Raw genomic sequence first — 15,299 nt, 5'->3', positions numbered from 1 at the left:
TTACAGATAATCAGTACTCTTTAGGATTTCACTGTAGTTATTTCGTAGCACGCTAATGCCTTAGCAACAGTAGCACTAGCACACATCATATTGTTTTATAGTTGATTATAAAAACACTTGTGTTTATGACTGTTGATAGTTTGTCACATTTGACAAGATACCCGTACATACATCTGTACTGGTAGGTGTTTAGTGTTAATGCAGATAGATCCATTGTGATTACTTTGTTGAGTTTTTTAAAATCAATATATACATTTTAACTTTTGCACTATTGCACTATATATTCTTATATTTGTTGTCTTTCCACTTTTTTCAACTTCATTACATTAAAAGTTTATTTCTTTTTTTCAAGTATTGTAACAAATAAAGTACATGAAAAGTGTTACGGTGTTTGTTTGATAAAAACATAATCAGCTGTCATAATACTTTGTGATCATATATACCTTCAGACTAAAAACACATATATAGCTTTATGTGATATGTGTTCCATGGATCTTTCGATGGATGATGCAGATTGTACATGTACTTCTATTAAAGCTTCTAAATTCAGTCACTGAGTGCACTCCTGTCTGGTGGTATAATTGTTTACCTTTCTTACCTGCCTAATGCGTGTCCCTTTGATCTTGCAGGTGGCATTCACTGCCCCCCAAAGAGGAGAGAGTCAGTTGCCAGGATACACTCAATGACCATTGAGGCTCCAATTACTAAAGTAGGAGGTCTACTTGTTCAGTTTGTAGGAATAGATGTATTTGAGTCATCTCATCTTCGATTTTGTCTTCGTAGCAATCTGTTACTGTTGGGCATCATTGTCATTTGACGGAAAAATTGTAACCCCAAGCACTCACTCACTACTATTGGTCATCCTTCTGATATGACAGAAAAATTGTTACGTATGACATTAAACCCCAAGCACTCACTCACTGCTATTGGGCATCATGGTCTTATGAGAGAAACATTGTTAAGTATGACGTTAAACCCCAAGCACTCACTCACTACTATTGGGCAATCAGGGAAGTATATTTTCTTGTTCGGATATCTGTCCAGGAATAATTTCATTTCAAACTTGTTTAAGTTGCCATTTTGTGCAGATTGTCTTACTATGTGCGCGAAGGTATAGTAACATAGGCATCCCTGACGTTAGTTAGGAGAAGCGAAATCCTATACCGGGGGGGGGGGGGGGGGGGGGGGGGGTGGAAGGCCTCCGTGGGCAGCATGCCAGAGCAGCGTAAATGACGCTCTCCACCCGTACATGCGAAGATCTGCCAAAAACCTGCGGATGGTCGTGGATTTCCACCGAGCTCGGCTCATTTTCCTCCCACCATGATACTGGCCACTGCTGTTTTAAGCGAAATATTTTTGAAGACGGTGTAAAACTTCAATCAGATAAATAATATGAAATCCTACATGTCAAATAAAAACATATGTTGGAGAGTGATACCCTTAGTTCTATGTTATCTGACCTGTGATTGGTTTTCACGTACTGGTATACTCATAGAAAACATCAGTTGGAGAGTTATACCCTTAATTCTATGTTGTCTGACCTATGCTCGGTTTTCACATACCGGTACTGGTATACCCATATAAAACATCAGTTGGAGAGTGATACCCTTAGTTCTATGTTATCTGACCTACACTTGGTTTTCACGTACTGGTATACTCATAGAAAACATCAGTTGGAGAGTTATACCCTTAATTCTATGTTGTCTGACCTATGCTCGGTTTTCACATACCGGTACTGGTATACCCATATAAAACATCAGTTGGAGAGTGATACCCTTAGTTCTATGTTATCTGACCTACACCTGGTTTTCACGTACTGGTATACTCATAGAAAACATCATTTGGAGAGTGATACCTTTAGTTCTATGTTATCTGACCTGTTATCTGACCTGTTATCTGACCTCTGCTTGGTTTTCATGTATTGGTATACTCATAGATTATTCAACGTTGTCATTGTTTCAGGTTATAAACATTATCAATGCAGCTCAGGAAAACAGCCCTATTACAGTAGTGCAAGCTTTAGACAAGGTATTGGATATCCTCCGCACCAGTGAGCTCTATTCACCATACTTCACACAGCAGATGAAAGATGAAGATCAAATGACCTCTGACCTTGTTGGCGGTCTCATGTCTGTGAGTACATCTCTTTGAGGTTTCCTATTTATATCTGTATGTTTGCCCGTTTCATAGAGTACTGTCTACGTATATATTGCTAACAGAACTTACGCAAAATGTCTACACATATGTTAAGCAACAAACGATCAGTTGGGGGATATGTCCTGGTGAGATTTCTATCAAAATATATCTTTTTGCATGAATTCTCTTTATCAGAGGCTTTGTCTTATTGTTATTTATTTATTTATTTATTTATTGGAAAGGTATTTTACGCCAGTGCTCAAGAATATTTCACTTAAATGACTGTGACCAGCATTATGGTAGGAGGAAACCAGGCTAGGGGAAACCCATGGCCATCCACAGGTTGCTGGCAGACCCTCCCACGTATGGCCATAGAGGAAGCCAGCATGAGCTGGACTTGAACTCACTCCTCATTGTTGGGAGGCTCCTCGGTCATTGGGCTGCACTGGCGTGTTAACCCCGTCAGCCACGGAGGCCCAGTCCTATTATTGTCACTTTGAACAAAGAGTATTTACATGTACATGTTGTATCTATTAAAATTGTCATCTCATGTCGTCTTACAGCAAGGACTTAACAGGCGCTTCTCAGCTAATGATGTCTCCATTACAAAACCACGTAAGTTATTTAAATTCCATATCAAACTTTGTTTAGAAGAAGTTGTGCTGCTTTCAGTTTTCAAATTTATATGAGATGAAGTCCAGTAGCCTTGAATAGTTGACACTAAAAAGATAACTTAGATTTGATTATCAATCATGACAGCAATCCACTTTTGATAAAGCATAACTTAACTTGTAAATATCAATCTGACATTCAGCCAGGCAGGTGTTGATTTGCTGTTTACTTTTATAATGTTTTTATGTGTTATAATATTGCCATGGTTACAGACCACCACATCCACGCTCACATTCCTACCCCGACGGCAGCCCTTGCTCAGGTTCCCCAGAACATCGCTGCTATCCTTGAAACGGAGAATACTTGGGATTTCAATGTGATAGATTTAGAACTGGCCAGTAATTCTAGGTTAGTGTCGGGGAGGAAAATAATAATATGATAATATACCAGAATGAATGAGGAGATATGGTCACACACAGATCATTATTTGTTTACAGTGTATTCTGATCTCGTTTTCTGATCAGCTGAGAATGTGTAATGTGCAGCTTTCAAATTATGTCATCATGACAACAGAATCACTTCCTGGTACACCATGATATGTGGCCGTTTTATGCCAACTTAGAGCTACTTCCCTATCATTTAACATTTGATTTGAGTTTTCTATCAAAGCCTCAGCAGGATATCATGATTTTCTCAATACTCCATACCCAAACCCACCCAAGAGCATAGTTCAGTGAGGAAAGCTAACTGTTCTGTATATACATATCTGTTAATATTGACAGATTGACCCTATCATGCCTAAAGCAACAGTGTCACATTGTAAAGAAACGTCACTCTGATCTGATGTCATAATGTTAAGTGTCAAAAACCTGCAAAATGGCTTTATGTTTCTGAAATATTGTTTCTGTGTTTGGCAGAGTTAGTTTGTGTAGATACATGTACATATTGTGAAGTGTCTCTGATTGTTTTGCAGGCCGTTGGTTTATTTAGGTATGAAGATATTTACAAGGTTTGGTGTTTGTGAATACCTGGATGTTAGTGAGACCTGTTTGCGGAATTGGCTACAACTGATAGAAGCTAATTATCACGCCTGTAATTCCTACCACAACTCTACCCACGCCTCGGACGTACTGCAGGCCACGGCTTACTTTCTGGACAGAGACAGAACCAAGGCGAGATAACTCTGACAGTACTCTAAAAAAAAAGGAAATATCTCACCTCTGCCACCAAATTACAGAAATAATGTGCAATGTATTTTGTACATGGACATGTAGATATAAGGTGTAATGATAATACAAGTAGAGATGTGTTATAAGTGTGGATACAGTCAGGTATGAACAGTGTGGGGACATTCAGGTTATGAGATACAAAGGGAAATATGTTCCAGAGGTTTTAAACCATTCTATTTTCAAGTTGATTATGGAGTAAACAACTTGAGTAGGATCTTGAAGGGTTATTTCGTTGTCAAAAATTCTGTAGGTCATTTGTATTGAGCTGTCATAATAACAAAGTGATATTTGATATCTCTCTGCTAAGTTAAATCAGGTAGATTTCATCATTCAGCAGCATAAAGCTGGTACATCAGACAACAAAAACAACAATAGATTTATTGATGTTTTATTGACAAGCATTATCACAATTTGTGTTTCAGAACATTTTTGACCAGTTGGATGAGGTGGCATGTCTAATAGCAGCCGTTGTTCATGATGTTGATCACCCGGGAAAGACAAACGCTTTCTTAGTGAATGAGAGAAATCCACTGGCCATCTTATATAATGACCTGTGAGTTCATCTACAATTACTGCACTGGCTAAGAATGGGAAAAATTTTTTCTGAAATACAAATTGTGTAATAAAATAATAAATAAAAGTTTTGTGTTTATACTTTATGCAAAAGCAGATGTTTTGCTGGCCTTAAGAATGTCTGGTCAAACTTCATAGAAAACTGCAGGATGTTGTGTACAGGTAAATGCTATTTTTCTATGACAGTAATTTGGCTGCAATTATAATCCTGACTTAAGCCATAATCATGTATCATACTGACATGATTGATTTGGGCTTGCTTTGTCACAGAGCTGTACTAGAGAGTCATCATGCAGCTTTTGCTGTCCAGCTGACTGCCAAAGACGACTTGGTCAACATCTTCAAGAATCTAGACAGGTAGTAAAGCCTAATTTGATTATATGTGTACATGTATCTCTACAAAATCTAAAGTGTAAATCTAGTATTATTTGTCTGAGTACATCATGGGATTTAGTATAGCTTCTCCACGATCACTAGATCTGTGATGTGTATTGGTCCTTGCCGTTAGAGGGTAGAAATATTTACTCCTGTATTGGTCATTGCCATTAGAGGGTATAAAAGTTTACATTTGTATTGGTCATTGCCATTAGAGAGTATAAAAGTTTACACTTGTATTGGTCATTGCCATTAGAGAGTATAAAAGTTTACACCTGTATTGGTCATTGCCATTAGAGAGTATAAAAGTTTACTCCTGTATTGGTCATTGCCATTAGAGAGTATAAAAGTTTACACCTGTATTGGTCATTGCCATTAGAGGGTATAAAAGTTTAAATCTGTATTGGTCATGTCATTAGAGAGTGTAAAAGTTTACATCTGTATTGGTCATTGCCATTTGAGGGTATAAAAGTTTACATCTGTATTGGTCATTGCCATTAGAGAGTATAAAAGTGTACACCTGTATTGGTCATTGCCATTAGAGAGTATAAAAGTTTACTCCTGTATTGGTCATTGCCATTAGAGAGTATAAAAGTTTACACCTGTATTGGTCATTGCCATTAGAGGGTATAAAAGTTTAAATCTGTATTGGTCATGTCATTAGAGAGTGTAAAAGTTTACATCTGTATTGGTCATTGCCATTTGAGGGTATAAAAGTTTACTCCTGTATTGGTCATTGCCATTAAAGAGTATAAAAGTTTACACCTGTATTGGTCATTGCCATTAGAGGGTGTAAAAGTTTACATCTATATTGGCCTTTGCCATTAGAGAGTATAAAAGTGTACACCTGTATTTGTCATTGCTATTAGAGAGTATAAAAGTTTACACCTGTATTGGTCATTGCCATTAGAGAGTATAAAAGTTTACACCTGTATTGTTCATTGCCATTAGAGAGTATAAAAGTTTACACCTGTATTGGTCATTGCCATTGGAGAGTATAAAAGTTTTCACCTGTATTGGTCATTGCCATTAGAGAGTATAAAAGTTTACACCTGTATTGGTCATTGCCATTAGAGGGTATAAAAGTTTACTCCTGTATTGGTCATTGCCATTAGAGAGTATAAAAGTTTACACCTGTATTGTTCATTGCCATTAGAGAGTATAAAAGTTTACACCTGTATTGGTCATTGCCATTAGAGAGTATAAAAGTTTTCACCTGTATTGGTCATTGCCATTAGAGGGTATGAAAGTTTACACCTTTGTTTAAACATGTCATGTTTTTATTCGATTAGATAATTTTGTAATGTAACCTTCAGTGTTTTTTTGTTTGTGTACCTTTGTTTATGTGTTATGTTTATGTGATTATCATGATTGAGAAATATCGACAGTAAACAAAAGTCCATGTTTCGCTGTGACTTGCCGTACTTTTTCACAGAAAAGGTGAAGTATAGGCAAATTTTCAACTTGTTATCGCAGATGACTGAGGGTTTTGATATTCTGACTTTAATGATCTGATTTGTGTTTTCAGTGAAGATTTCAGGTGTGTGAGGTCTATGATCATAGACATGGTCCTAGCCACGGACATGGCCAAGCATTTCGAACATGTCTCAAAGTTTGTCAACGGAATAAACAAAGCTGTTCTCAGGGTAGACACAGAGTCAAATGGGGTAAGTCTCGCGTAACTGTGGCAACCTTAAAAATCTTATGGTTACCTAATAGTGATTACCTAATAGTGAAACTGATAGAACTATAATAAGTGTTAAGTGTAAGGTACAAATTTATAATCTTTGGTGTTCCCTAAGAGTTTTGAAGTTTGGGTGTAAGTCCTCATACAAATACAGTGACAGCAACAATGAAACATTTCTAAATATGGCAGAAATAATTATAATGTGTAAAACTTTCATGTTTTATGATCATTCAGCACATGATTGAATGCATTCGACCATTAATCAAGAGGAAACTACTCAGGAATAATTGCTGTTCACCATGCTGGGAAGTTGACTGATACTTCATCCAAAATGTTGTATTCCAACTTGTAATACTGTTCAAGTTTGTTTTGAACTCAATATTTCTTTAAAAATGTCTGCGTTTTTAGCAAAATAAATTTTCATGCATTGTTGCAGAATAATTCATATTTTATTGTGATTTGATTAATTGTCCTGACCCAAATGTTTCAGAGTGGGAATGCCTCTCCCGACAGCTCAGCGGCTGTGACCCAGCTCTCCACGGCAGAAAACCGCACGCTGGTGAAAAGAATGTTGATCAAGTGTGCTGATGTTTCGAACACCGTACGACCTTTCCACCTGTGTAAGGAATGGGCCAATAGAATTGCAGAGGAGTATTTCAACCAGGTGTGTGAAATATTGTGTTATCGGTTCAATAGTTTGCTTTTTATCTTGCTTATGTATGTACATAAACCCTCTGTATGTCAACACAGAGGTTTAGTCCCATGATATTAATTGGATCTGTCCATCTGTCTGTCCCTCTGTCCGTCCCTCTGTCTGTCCCTCTGCCTGTCCCTGTGGCTGTCCATCTGTCTGTCCCTCTGCCTGTCTCTCTGGCTGTCCATCTGTCTGTCCCGCAGTCTGTTCATCTGTCTGCACATCTGCCTGTCCCTGATGTTTTCGAACACCGTACGACCTTTCCACCTATGTAAGGAATGAGCCAATAGAATTGCAGAGGAGTATTTCAACCAGGTGTGTGAAATATTGTGTTATCGGTTTAATAGTTTGCTTTTTATCTTGTTTATGTATGTACATAAACCCTTTGTCTGTCAACACAGAGGTTTAGTCCCATGATATTAATTGGGTCTGTCCATCTGTCTGTCCCTCTGTCCGTCCCTCTGTCTGTCCCTCTGCCTGTCCCTCTGTCTGTTCATCTGTCTGTCCATTTGTCCATATGTATGTCCCTATGTATGCCCATCTGTCTGTCCATCTGTCTGCACCTCTGTCTGTTCATCTGTCTGTCCATATGTATGTCCCTCTGTATGCCCATCTGTCTGTCCCTCTGCTTGTCTCTCTGGCTGTCATCTGTCTGTCCCTATGCCTGTCTCTCTGGCTGTCCATCTGTCTATCCAGCTGTCTGTCCATCTCTCTGTCCCTATGGCTGTCCATTTGTCTGTCCTTCTGTATATCCCTCTGTCTGTTCCTCCGTCTGTCCCTCTGCCTATCCATCTGCCTATCCCTCTGTCTGTCCATCTCTCTGTTCATCTGCCTGTCCCTCTGTCTGTCCATGTCTCTGTCCCTCTGTCTGTCCATCTCTCTGTCCCTCTGTCTGTCCATCTCTATGTCCCTCTGTCTGTCCATCTCTATGTCCGTCTGGTTGTCCTTCTCCATTCCATCTCCCTGTCCCTCTGTCTGTCCCTCTGCCTATCCATCTATCAGTTTGTGGTTTCCATACAAGTACTGCTCTAAGTATAGCCTGATTTGAATGACATGTTCAGGTCCACTTTGTAGAACATCAGATCAGGTTTCAAAACCAGCCTAATCTGTGCAGGAATTTTGTATATTTATTAATATCCTGGATTCGCATTAGTCATTGGTCTACCATAATGCTTGCTGCTGTTGTACAAGTAAAATTTTCTCGAGTATGGCGTAAAACACCAATGAAATAAATAAATTATTGGTCATTGGTTTTAATGCACTAATGTTGCTTCAGTGTACTGGATTTTGGTAAATTGCTTTTTGCAGATTCTCTTGTGGTGTTGAATGTTTGAATGTGAATGAATTTATTGCAAAAACTTGGACTGTATTGAACTGGGTTCAGCTGTCCTCACACGGTAACTCTTGTTTTCCTGTCCACTTGTAGACTGCTGAGGAAATAGAAAGGGGCTTGCCAGTGGTGATGCCCACGTTCGACCGCAAAACCTGCAGTATACCAAAGTCACAAACCAGCTTTATAGATTACTTCATCACGGATATGTTTGATGCCTGGGACTGTAAGTGAATAAGTGTTGTTGTTGTGTTGTTTAATGATTGCTGTGCTCTGATTCTCACCTAAAACAAGACCACTGAATTGTACAAGAGTGCTTTGATTCTGAAGTGAAAAAAAATGGAAAATGTGGATTATAAGGAAAGCACTTTTCTCTTCAACAAGATGTTTGGCCTTCGACATTAAAACATGCAAACATTTGTACAGCATCTACATGTGCAATCTTAATTAGTCCGGCTTATCTACTACATGTTATAATTGCATTTTTATAACATAACACAACATGTTTTGGATTATTGTTTTCAGATTTCTGCGAAATTCCGGAGTTGATAACACATTTACAGAACAATTACAAGTCATGGAAGGAACTTGAAGAAGAGCAAAATGTCAAAGATAAAGACGAAGAGAAAACTTGAAGTCGGGGATCAAAGGTGAAACGCAGGATAGACTGAATTCCATCTTGTTGCCATGACAACGGCTCTGAAGCAAAAACTGATTCTTCTTAAAGAAAAAAAAACAAAAATCATTTCTACCATCCACACTGGAATGGATTTCTATGTGTGAATTGTTTTTCATCAGACTTGGGCTACCATAGTTTATTGGAGAACTCGAAGAGCATTTCAGTGATTATTTTTACACTATTTGAACCAAAGGTGTCTGGTCTGAAAAAGAAAGGTGTGTAGATGTTGTAGTGTCACTGAGTGGTGTGCTCGCACATGCTTAAAGTGCAAAAAATGGCCACCATGTTGCTATTGCACCTGTGGATAATAATCCCTGGATTTCAGGAGGACGGGTTTGATTCTGTACCTGAAGGTAGCCACATGCTGGAATACACGCACATGGCATCTGTGGAGACTGAAATTATAAAGCTGTCTGAGTCCTTGTGAGGCCTGCTGAAAAGGAAATAGTTTATCTTTCCACTTGAGGAGGGCAGAGGTGCAGCATTGGGACAGCGACTTTAGCATATTTAGCAGTTGCATGTTTTATCATGTGATTATGTCACATTTTACTGTGATAGCCGGCTGTGATAGGATTGATATAAAGGGATAAGATGAGGATGAGATACAGGAGGATATACAGGATGAAGTGCAGGATGAGACACAGAAGCTTATATGGCATGAGGTGCAAGATGGGGTGCAGGATGAGGTACAGTGTAGGATGAGATACAGGAGGATGTACTGAATGAAGTGTAGGATGATATACAGAAGGATGTATGACATGAGGTGCAAGGTGAGGTGCAGGATGAGATACAGAAGGATATACTGAATGTGTTGCTAGATGAGGTGCAGGATGAGAAACAGGAGGTCTGCCATTGAGATTCTTCTTGAGTATGAAACTGGGACACAACGGCAGCATTATGTGATTAGTTTTAAGTGTTGCATGATGTGTAGAGCCTATTCTGGAATATTCCATCAGTATCCTGCAGGATTATAGGCTGTGACACGCCCCCTATTCTGGAATATTCCATCAGTATCCTGCAGGATTATAGGCTGTGACATGTCCCCTGTTCTGGAATATTCCATCAGTATCCTGCAGGATTATAAGCTGTGGGACTTCCCCTATTCTGGAATATTCCATCAGTATCCTGCAGGATTATAGGCTGTGACATGTCCCCTATTCTGGAATATTCCATCAGTATTCTGCAGGATTATAGGCTGTGACATGTCCCCTATTCTGGAATATTCCATTAGTATCCTGCAGGATTTTAGGCTGTGACAAGTCCCCTATTTCATCATTATCTCGCAGGATTATAGACTGTGGCATGTCCCTTATTCCATCATTATCCCACAGGATTATAGGCTGTGACATGTCCCCTATTCTGGAATATTCCATCAGTATCCTGCAGTGACACCTCTCCAGACACTGGGTGCTGTTGGAGGGAATGCTGTGAATGGAATGTTCAAAAGTTAAAGCTTTTCTGACAACACCCCAACAAAATGGAAGGGGATTCTTCAGAGTATTGTCACAGATACCTTAAGCACTATGAGACATACATAACATGAGTGTGACTCATTGTTTATTATCTAATGGCTAAATCTGGCATGTGGTTTATAGACTGGGAGACAAATCAAACTTTAAAATGGTATATTCTTGCTAGTAGCACAAATCTCCTTATGTTGTCTGTGTGTGACATTGGAAAAGCATAGAGGTGTGAACTGGTCAAGCACAGATTCTGGCAACGTGGACACATCTTTGAGAGTAAGGGAACTGCTTAAGTTGGCACCATCTGCTCAGCCTGCACCGCATGCTTGGAGTGTAGCACCAGCTTAGCCTGCGCCACGTGCTTGGAGTGTAGCACCAGCTCAGCCTACACCACATGCTTGGAGTGTAGCACCAGCTTAACCTGCACCACATGCTTGGAGTGTAGCACCAGCTCAGCCTGCACCACATGCTTGGAGTGTAGCACCAGCTTAGCCTGCGCCACGTGCTTGGAGTGTAGCACCAGATCAGCCTACACCACATGCTTGGAGTGTAGCACCAGCTTAACCTGCACCACATGCTTGGAGTGTAGCACCAGCTCAACCTACACCACGTGCTTGGAGTGTAGCATTAGCTCAGCCCACACCACATGCTTGGAGTCTAGCACCAGCTTAGCCTGCACCACGTGCTTGGAGTGTAGCACCATCTCAGCCATGCCTTGCCTGTTCAACCTGCACCACCAGTTTAGTCTGCAGAAATGGAAACTGTTTTGTCTTGTGTTAGGCGGAGTCTGCTTATGTGGAAACACCTGGCTTGGAAGTCTTACAGAATGTTATTGATATGATGTTTATTCTGCAGAGATGTCCTACAGTGCTGAAACTGTTATCCTACAAAACTGAGAGTTATCCTGCAGAGCTAAAACAGAGTTGCCCTACAGAGCTGAAACTGTTATCCTGCAGAACTGAGATAGTTAGCTGAAATAGAATTATCCTGAAGGCTGAAACAGTTATCTGACCAAGCTGAAACAGAATTATCTTAGAAAGGTTTAACATAATTAACCTACAGAGTACCCAGGCCTGTTTTGTCATCCTTTTTAAGGTGACAGAAAGCTCACCAGTCTTCAGCTTCTAGCCTGCATTTTGAAAAAAAAAAAAACATTATCGAACGACGAGATGGGAATCTCAGTTTGTGTCCGATAAAGATTTGCATGTTACATTTGTCATTGTCATAATAGTTAAGATCATGAAATGTGTGATTATCCATAGCAAGAACATAAATTTGTTAACTTATAGAGGTATGATGGTGTTTTGTAAAAGTTGTTATATATTTGCTGTTAATATTAGGTTATTATGAAAGGACGATTAATATATACCTGAATGTACATTTAGTTATAACCATAAACTGGCAATCCCAGAGTTCTCTCCCCTAACCGTCTGTGCTTTGTGTACATGTATATGTTAAGACAGATTTTATGTGACTTGGTTTTTGCTTTGCCCAGGACCATGAATTGTGAAAATAGCACACATCGGTTGTGTGTAATGGGAGTGTAATGCCACAGGTGTGTGCATCTCTGATTTATAGTTGTTTTTCAATGTCTGACCATACCTTACTGGTGTATTGTTTTACAGTCTCTAGTTGTGTATCAAGTGTCTATCCTGATTGGCCTGTCTAATTGCCTGTCACAGTTGCTCAATAACTAAGCTTGTCTTGCCTATCTTTCTGTTCTTCGTGGATGTCTAAAACTTTGAGAGCCTACTTATTAGCTGTAGTTCTCACCTGTAGGAATGTCATTTAATTATGTGTAGTTACTGCAGCCTGTAAAATAAAATTACCTATTTTCTCACCTATACAGATATGCTCAAGTAAGAGTATGTAGGAAAGTAAGCACAAATAAATTTTTAAAAATATTTTGATACAAATATTTATTTTGCAGGTGTGACACGTGATTGGCTCGCAAATGATGTGCTATCATGTGATCAAACACAAACCACAACAGTCGTCAGGAAAATTTATTTCAAGAGACAATCATTAAGCTTAGCTTTTAATTGTTATTATAAAAGCTGCTCATATGTAACTTAAGATTTCATGAATTTTAGTTGAGGGGTTAGTCTCCATGGTCTCTTTTTAACTTCAATAAAAATGTTCATTCTGAAATATTTCACTTATTTGAGTGTAAAAGCAGTGTATCTGAGCAGTTATATGCCACAACTCCTCGATCTAAAGTTGCCAGCTGGAGTCAAATCCAAACTTTTCACAAGATTTCCACTTCTCAGCTGATCATATCCATCGAGGACATCTATAGATCTTATGATGATTGTTACTATCCTTGAGTTTTGGGGTTACAAAGAGGACAAATATCCTTTGAGGAATATGGGTTATTCAATCTCGGCTCAAATGGCATTTAGGAATTGCAGGTAAAAAGGTAATTTTGCATTTGAAATGCCACCATTATATGGCATGCACATATAAGTGTATGTGGATTTGTGTGCTCAGATAGTGACGCGAGATTTTGTTTCACGGGTTGATGGCCTGAACGATGAATACTATTTATATTCTTTACCCTCATAAGAACCCTAGGTAATTACACCTACAGCAGGTAACGGTACGCATTCTGACAGCTTTGATTTCTGAAAATGCATAGAAAAACCTGCTCCAGAGGATAATTTATTAAGGAGGGAACAGAATTCACTAACCAATCATTTGGTCCATAAGGTGTGCAAACTCATTGACTTTCTGTATCAAGGCTAACCATTCTCTCTGCTGTAGTATACTTATTTCTGAAAAATTACTGCAGCCAGAGTGGTGACAAGGTCATGGTACAGAAGCATGTCCAAGGATTTTGATGTGAACTGATCAACGGAAAACAAAGTCTGTCCCGGACATTTTGGAGCAGTCTTCATTAGACACAGTGTTGGCTAAGATGATCAGATTTGTGGATTTTTACCATTTGTCCTGTGATGTAATGGTGCATTTCCTCTGTTTACCCTGCACCTGACATTTTATAATGTGGGTCCTCTACAACACACAATCTGCTGCAATCTGCCTTGTGTAAATTAAGATCTCTGGTTTCATCTACTAGATTCCCTAATGTGGTAAATCTTGTGCAAGTTGTGGTTTATTCTCAAGGGTGTCTTTGTCTGCAATGAGACATACCCAGTTTATGGTAGTGGATGGTTTCATTGGACTGAGCTCTATTGAATGGTATCAAGACGTCTCTTTAACACACATTTATGTTGCAAACATCAGTGTGCTCTTGACAACTTGCTTTACTCTTTCAAGTGAATGAATAAATCAAAACATTATTTGCAATTCTTGAAAGACAATACAGCTTTATATACTGCCCTGTTAAAACCCAAGCTACGCTTAATTTACTAGTGAAGTTTGTATTGTTTAATGCAGTATGGCCATGCAGATTGTATGAACAAATAACTTTCCCCAGTTAGAGGAGACATAAGGCATGTCGGTATATGTAGAATTAAATTTAGTGCCTTTTATGGTATATTGTTTTGTGTAAAATCCACCCACTGCTTCTCAGAACCCCAAACGTGTGTACTGTTAAAGGATATGAATCCTACAATATTCACCAGATATTCCTGAAGTTATTAGCATTTTGCCTGTGTTTGAGGCTTGTTTGACAGTTCTGTCTTGTATCAGTGAGCTGTGCAGTAGTTTTCATGCTGCACACCACTTTATGTACTGCCAGTTTTTACGTACTTTTTGCGGAGTACATGTAGGGGTAATTTCTAGATTTTCTGCTGTTTAAAACTTTTATCTCCCGTAATGGCATAGGCTAAGGTATGATTGGAGGTATGGTGTAATTTGAAGAGAAACCAATAACCCAGCGAAGGACTCTAGTCTATTTCAGAGAGGGTAGAAAACGCCAGCCCAAATTTTTGTACAGTATTTATTTATTATAGAATTTATATATTTAACAATAGAATAAATCCACTGTTGAATTAAATTATTAACTTAAATGTATGCCCTACTGTATCCATATATATATATATATATATATATATATATATATATATATATATATATAAAATTTTCTGTTCAGATTTTTAGAAAATTCAAACTGTTCACATCAGGTAAGACATTTATTCTGTATATTTTTAAGGACAAACTCTCATGAGTTGAGCAGTTGCCATAGTGAGAACATGTATCTGACTAGGTTGCCATAGTGATTAACTTGTTTTGTTGCCTTATCATTGAGGAATTATGACCCTGCATGTAGCTGTAGATGTACGCGCAGCTATAGATATATTGTCATGTGGCTTGCACTTGTGTGTTGATTATTTTATGGGCTCTTGTCGAATCTCCTATGCTTGAGCATACTTGGTTCTTGGCCAATCTCGTATGATTGATCGTATGTGGTTTTTGGCCCATCTCCTGTGCTTGGGCATATGTGGATCTTGGCTAATCTCCTGAGCTACTGATCATATGTGGTTCTTGGCCAATCTCCTGTACTTGAACATACTTGGTTCTTGACCAGTCTCCTGTACTTGGTCATATGTGGTTCTTGGC

At 38.8% G+C, this 15,299-nt stretch overlaps 1 protein-coding gene across 4 annotated transcripts in view; it reads left to right on the top strand.

Moving 5' to 3' along the window:
• Nucleotides 1-10,369, top strand: part of LOC135472889 (high affinity cAMP-specific and IBMX-insensitive 3',5'-cyclic phosphodiesterase 8B-like) — a 114,404-nt gene extending 104,035 nt beyond the window's left edge. For all 4 annotated transcript variants that reach the window (XM_064752601.1, XM_064752602.1, XM_064752603.1 and 1 more), the window contains exons 10-20: nucleotides 630-709; nucleotides 1,963-2,133; nucleotides 2,700-2,751; nucleotides 3,021-3,156; nucleotides 3,722-3,920; nucleotides 4,400-4,530; nucleotides 4,821-4,907; nucleotides 6,454-6,592; nucleotides 7,103-7,276; nucleotides 8,733-8,862; nucleotides 9,162-10,369. In XM_064752601.1, coding sequence (XP_064608671.1) covers nucleotides 630-709; nucleotides 1,963-2,133; nucleotides 2,700-2,751; nucleotides 3,021-3,156; nucleotides 3,722-3,920; nucleotides 4,400-4,530; nucleotides 4,821-4,907; nucleotides 6,454-6,592; nucleotides 7,103-7,276; nucleotides 8,733-8,862; nucleotides 9,162-9,271 — 1,409 coding nt within the window. In that variant the 3' untranslated portion in view covers nucleotides 9,272-10,369. The remainder of the gene's footprint in view (nucleotides 1-629; nucleotides 710-1,962; nucleotides 2,134-2,699; nucleotides 2,752-3,020; nucleotides 3,157-3,721; nucleotides 3,921-4,399; nucleotides 4,531-4,820; nucleotides 4,908-6,453; nucleotides 6,593-7,102; nucleotides 7,277-8,732; nucleotides 8,863-9,161) is intronic.
• Nucleotides 10,370-15,299: the final 4,930 nt, after the last annotated feature.

The sequence above is a fragment of the Liolophura sinensis genome, chromosome 8 (assembly GCF_032854445.1).
Source record: "Liolophura sinensis isolate JHLJ2023 chromosome 8, CUHK_Ljap_v2, whole genome shotgun sequence".
NCBI classification, from domain to species: Eukaryota; Metazoa; Mollusca; class Polyplacophora; order Chitonida; family Chitonidae; genus Liolophura; species Liolophura sinensis.
The sequence above is the reverse complement of the archived record's forward strand: the minus strand, read 5'-3'. Positions and strand labels throughout refer to the sequence as shown.